This window comes from Saccopteryx leptura, chromosome 6 (assembly GCF_036850995.1).
Source record: "Saccopteryx leptura isolate mSacLep1 chromosome 6, mSacLep1_pri_phased_curated, whole genome shotgun sequence".
Classification (NCBI taxonomy): domain Eukaryota; kingdom Metazoa; phylum Chordata; class Mammalia; order Chiroptera; family Emballonuridae; genus Saccopteryx; species Saccopteryx leptura.
The window spans coordinates 108,765,780-108,772,169 of record NC_089508.1 but is presented as its reverse complement, the minus strand read 5'-3'; the positions used below and the strand labels follow the sequence as shown (position 1 = coordinate 108,772,169).

The following is a 6,390-nucleotide window of genomic DNA, read 5'->3' as shown; positions in this document are numbered from 1 at the left end:
TTGCTCTGAGTTAGTTGCTACAGTCCACAATTTCCGGACAGCTAACTGCAGGGAGTTTGTCCACCTGTCCTATCTTTAGAACCGCACTGTGTGTGGCTTGCCAGGAGGAGCAAGGGTCGCGGCAGCACTGCGGAGGGAACTCCAGACCAGGGCCACTTCTCCACTTGCTTTATCAGAGGCGGCACGTGCAGCCTGACAAACTGCAGGACGCTCCCGATAGGGAAGCGTGTGGGCGCCAATCTAGGAGCCCAAACCCGACCTGCTGCGGTTGGCCGAGCCGAGCCCCTCCGCGCGTCTCCTCCGCTCCAGAGTCCCTCGTGGAGCCAGCCGAGCCAAGCGGGGACGAGAAGGAGCCCCTGCAGCAGCGCGGCGGGCCGGCTCCGACCCGCGGGAAATCGCGCAGTGAGTCTGCGCGCGGAACCGCAGCTCCCGAGCAGTCGCGGGGTCGCCGCTGCTCGGTGCCTGGCCCAGCCTAGCGCGGCTCCCAGGCTCCGGAGCCCCGGCTCTGCAGGCCGGCGTTCAGCCCGCGAGCTCGTCCCGCAGCTCAGCCCGCTCCGCCGTCCCGGCTGCGGAGATGTCGGCCCAGACCGACGTCGGCTTCGCGAAAGAGGCTTCTCGGCAGATCCTGGCCGGTGGTTCCGCTGGTAAGGTTGCCCTGCCGGGGACTCGTCGCTTTTCATTTTTACGTGTCCTCAAAACGTTTCTCGGACAAGCTTCCCGACTGAAGTTTCCACTTCTTCCCCGAAAGTCCGAGCGGCCGACGCTGAGTCTGAGCCGGCGGAGAATGAATGCAAAGCAGGCCGGGAGCGGGCGGCGAGGGCGGGTGCCCCGGGGTCAAGGCGCCGGGCGCTCTCGGCGGTCGCTCTCAAGTTCCCCTCCTTCTCGGTTCCTAGCCTGAGAAGCAAGGCAGGCGGCCCTGGGCCTGCAACTTGGAGGAGGCCTCTTTGCCTGGCTGGGTGTTTGACTTGAAATGATCCCGTTTCTGGTAGACTTAGTTTTGCTATCAATTGTAGCCTCTTTCTTCGGAGTTAACTCACATCTTGCAACTCCTCTCTCATTCAAGTGTGTACCTCAGGACTCCACAGGTCTTACTGTATACTGTTCTTGCTGGAGGCTATACGTGTCTTAAATAGGCATATTAAAATTAAATGCATATGTTAACACATATAAACACCTTTAATAGAATGGGCTCACATTAATTTATGGAGAGTTATGCTATGGAAAAAAAAATGTTTAGGAAAAAAATCTGTGAAACTAATCGTGGAAATAATTACTAAGTGTGGCTAGAGAAAGTTACCCATGAGATTATGTTATGTGAACATATTTTAAAGATATTCTAAAATATAAATTATGAGTTGATTGAAAAATTAATCGTACTGTGATGCACTTTTATTATAAGTAAATTACTATAATTCACTCCTCACTAGAAAACATTTATATAAATGTAGATGTTTTCTTAATAAATTATATTATGGTAGCGCTAATAAATCATATTAATTGCAATGACTAGATGTCTAATGTTTAACTTCTACTAGTAAAATTTACATTATTTTCAAACAAATTTGGACTTTTTATAAGGCACTACTAAAAATTATGACCAGTGTCCATTATATCATAAACTTCATGAACTGCTTGCATCTCAGGGGTACCACAAGCAGCCAGATGTATCACTTAAAATCTGTACATTTTCATAAAGATGGTATTTCATTAATATGGTAACAAGGCATGAATTTATTACTGTAATTGTGCTATGTCTCTCCATTATTATGATATTAGTGGCTCCACTGTCTACTCTTTTAGTTGTTTCCCTATAGAGATGAATTTGCACCAATTTAGTAGCCATTTTGGTCAAATTCCACAATGTTCAAGATTCTACCAGCTGTCCTTGATTCACTTGATTCGGAGCCCCTGATCAAAGAAAACTGGCCCAATAGGAAAGTGAAATTAGTTGGTGAACATCCTAAATAATGACTATTTATTCATGATCATCAGTATATTTGCTTAGATAATCATACTCTGTATTAAATACAGCTCAACTCAAGGGATGTTAAAAGTAGATAAAATTCTAATCCTACTTACATTGTTTTGTTGGATGATAAATATTTGACACAAATATAACGTGATTTCACCATGTTCTTATAATTTTAACTAATATGAATGAAAAATAGTACATTTATAAGATAAATTAAACATTGCATAGTTGATTTATACATTTAGTACTATGGAATTGTTGGTAAATGATGAGTAATTTACACTTTCATCACAGTGAAAAAAAAGTCATTCTCTTTTTCGGTTGGCCAATAACATTTTCATAAAATTTTATATTTATTGGACTTTAATAAGTGCAAGCTAATCTTATTCCATATGCCTGGTCAGGGCCAAAAAGAAGTTAATATACAAGAGAATTAGAATTTTAATAAATACAAAAAATGCATTAGAGTTTTGATTACAGATGCTGCCATCAAATGGAACACTTCTGTCTGTGTATACATTATATGATCTTTTGATGGTAAAGACTAATATACATTCTAGAGTACTTAAGGGGAAAGAAAAAGTAGCTGTGGAGGCTTATTAGAGAAATAGCAGGGTATTTTATGGAATTCAGCCTCTGGGATGCATTCCTGGAACAGAGTGGAATCAGGAGCTGCAGCACTAAGAGGAACTCAGAAAATGAACTCTCTCTCTCTTTTAATTGATTTGAGAGAGAGAGAGAGAGAATTGATTTGTTGTTCGTTATATGCATTCATTGGTTGATTTCTTGCATGTGTCCTGAACGGGAATCGAACCCGGCACCTTGGCATATTGGGACAATGCTCTAACCAGCTGAGTTAGCTGGCCAGGGCCAAAAGTGAACTCTTGCCATCTCTTCCTTTTTGTCTTTGTCAAATAGTTAAGCATTTCCAAGGTAGCATGGTGGTGGCTAATAATAGGGTCACAAGTAATATTACTACAGCTGTTAGAATGGCTTGCTATACTTTCATAGACTTTCCTGGTAAGGAGTAAAATTGCCCAAATGGATTCAGACATTTAATTACTTACACAGACCGCAAAAACAAGTCATTATGTTGTCAGTTCCCCATGTCCCTTGTTCCACAGCTAAAATACCAAACGGAACAGGCAGATGATGGACGGTATGAGCGTTAGTTTTCTCTGCTGTTGGTCCCTCAGAACCACAGCCAGAAAGTTTTATAGATTTGCACTGAAGTCTGCAGCTTTATCCTAAGTAGGAGTGAGGTGGAAAAGTCTTGTGCTCAGCTCAACAGAGGGAGATTGATGAGAAATGGCCTTGTGAAAGCCTTCCACACGATGACTCTCAGCAGCTCCTCAGCAGGCAGCTAATCTTTCCTTAGGCTAGAAGAAACAGCGAACCAGCAAGGCTAGTAATTCCAGGTCCTGAGTGGGAACTGCGTGGAATATGCTTAAAGAAATAAAAGGATGGGTTTGGGAGGGCTCTGCAATGCTGCTAGCAAGAATAGAGCACGCTCAAAAACCACTTCCTCCTTATTTATAGAGCAAAGTGGACCATTAGCAAATCAATGAGATCTCTGATCTTATCTCCAAGGCAACCCAAGAATTTTACCAAGTGCAGAAAACCCACCATACATAACATCTTAACTTCACACAAAACAGGATAGAAGAAACTTGCCTTCAGTCTTTCCGGGTGACATGGGGGTAGGATGAGTATAAACAATCCAGCACCACAGCTTAACAGCCTTTGGTAACTTCACAGAACAAGTGAGGTGGGGGGTTGGGCAGACTGTTAACTTACAGCCAGTTCCCTACACCTCTGTCCCCCCAAAGTCTAAACTGCAAAAACCCTGTTGGCTTTTCAGTTCCCAACATTTCCAAGACTCAGGTCAGGCTGTGGTTTAAGCCTTGCCTCATGGCCGATGTGGAGATGTGCAAGGTTGTCAGGGGCCACACTGTGGGTCTGTTTCCTGATGCTTTTCTGATGTCTCTGTCAGTCTTCTTTTCTGCACTTGTCTGCTCTTCAGTCCACAGAACAGAAGATGTTCCCCAGCAGCTCCTGATTTATGTGACTTTGATTTCTGTTCTGTAGGGAGAGCAAGAGACTGACTGGCTATTTTCAGTTCTAGTGTAAAATCCTAAGGAAAGACTCAGAATAACCAAGTATTAGTCAGGGACCCACCTCTGCACCAATCAATTACAGCTAGTGCCCATGTGGATGGTTGGGGCAAGGGTGGGATGGGGATCTTAGATGAGATTTTTTCCAGAGAAGTTTCACACATCATGAGAGGGGTTATAGATGTCTTTTATAATGACATAAGCCTATCTTATATTAAAAAATGGTTTGTAATATTTGTATTAAAAGACCAAAGAGATTGGTGCACTGACAGTTGCTTAGACAGTGCCCTTCTGAAGACTGGCCTTGAGTTTGTTGCTAGCTCTTTTACATAGATATTGTTCTCAATGGCAACTTGGTTTTATATGATAAAAGCTGTGCTTAGGACAAGTCAATATATACTGGAGTTTTACAGGCTTCTAGTCTGCATTCTCAGCTTCATGTAGTAGCATAAGCTTCAGGTGAGAGAACAAAAGCCAAAGATAAGAGCTTTAGGAAGATCACTAAGGCCTAACAGCATAGAGGGGTTAAGGATGAGAAATGAGGAGAGAACATGGGATCAGACCCTTGGTACTCAACATGGTCCAGGGATAAGCAGCAGGGGCATGATATAGCACCTGGAAGCTTGGAAAAAATGTAGGATTTCAGGTCTCACTCCAGACCTACCATATCAGAATCTACATTTTAGGAAGGTCCCCGGGTCATTGGTTTGTACTTCCAAGTTTTAGAAGCACTGCACTAGAAGACCTTTGAGAAAAGAGAGTCCATAGGGATGCAAAGAGTTGCCAGTTAAATTCCTTGGTTTTTATTTCTGACTAGAGAGAGAGAGGAATGAACTCTGCATGCCTTAATTGCTCTCAATTTACATAACTTTCAGGTTTATTTTCTACCCTTCTCCTACACATTCCATTTGTTTTCTGCTAAATAGATCTGTTAACCATTCTTGAATGTTGCCTGTACCTTTCCACCTTTATTTCCAATGCCTGGAATGCCTTCCCCTTGTTTTCTCTACCTATTGAAATCCTATCCATTTTCCAAGGCTTAGCTTGAAAAGTATTTTCTGTATAAATGTTTCCCAGATGGCCTCTACAGCCCCATCCAGCTTTAACTTTCTCATTAACATGTGAAAATAATAAAAATGGCTAACATTTATTGAGTCAATACTAAATGCCAGAGCCAGTTCTAAGCTTTACATGTATTAACATTTTTAATCCTTATTGCAATTCCAGGATGAAGAAACTGAGGCACAAAGGGCCTAATTAACTTGCCTATGGTTGCACAAGCATGCAACCATTTTTGTAGAAAATCAGGTTAGGAGAAGGACTAGTAGAATACTATTTCCATTAGAAGTTGGAGAGATCAAGTCAAGTATGCTATCGCTTATAATTTCTGTACCTCTTATTAGTTTATGTCTCTTAGAAGAACTTTTATCTATGAATACAATCTTTATCATCTTTATGCTAAATAGTATCTTGCTCTTTCCAAATAGTTTCATGTGTGGGGGCACAAATTAGCTTTTAGCCAAAAGAAAATTCTCAGTCCACCCAGGGCCTCTATGTGCAGTTGGACGGATGGTTGCCTTCAAAAGGACTGGCCATGGTGCAAGTGGGAACCAAAATGTGGCCCATTCTCTGATTCATCATCTATTAATACCTGAGCAGAGATTTGTCCACCTAGAGTAGAAGGGACACCTTTTTCTGTTTCTAACAAAAGACACCAAATGGGTTGGCGGCAAACCTGATGGCAACAGTGATTGAATTTCCCCAAACTAGCTAGAGCCTCTGAGGTCCCTGGGCCTCAAGACCCCTCAGATCCTACATCATTACACTGCTCATCAGCATAGCTCCAGAAAGTTTCTCTTTTATGCACATCTCTTCCTTGGAGCCAGGAATATCGCTCATCTCAGACATGGTCCCTAATGCCCAGTGTGGCTTTTCCACGTGTTTCCAAATCGCATGTGGTCCTTATGTCAGGTAAAAACCTGTGAGGCCCACTCAGATGAGTTTTCCCTACAAGTTCTCATAGGGTTTTTGCATCCAAGGTCATCTGCTAGGGTCTCTAATGAATTCCCCTTGGAGCTCTGAGAGACCCAGCTCTTACCAGGCTTGTCAGGCTCCTTCTTGAGGGCATGCCGAGGACCTGTCCATTCTGAGTTCCCTTCAAACACTGGTATTTCCAGGACCCTCCTGCTTTTGCCTCCCAGAATCTTATATTCCTCCAAGTCTGTAAATTCCATTCAGACTATTTCCTAGAACATTCCCCCTCTAGATATCACTGACACAATCCGGGCTGCTGTCTCTTCCTCT

General features: G+C 43.0%; 1 protein-coding gene across 1 annotated transcript in view; it reads left to right on the top strand.

Annotated features, from left to right (window-relative positions):
- Positions 1-438: 438 nt before the first annotated feature.
- SLC25A21 (solute carrier family 25 member 21) overlaps positions 439-6,390 on the top strand; it is a 531,270-nt gene continuing 525,318 nt past the window's right edge. The window contains exon 1 of the mRNA XM_066344492.1: positions 439-644. Within this exon, the coding sequence (XP_066200589.1) occupies positions 575-644 (70 nt within the window). The 5' untranslated portion in view covers positions 439-574. The remainder of the gene's footprint in view (positions 645-6,390) is intronic.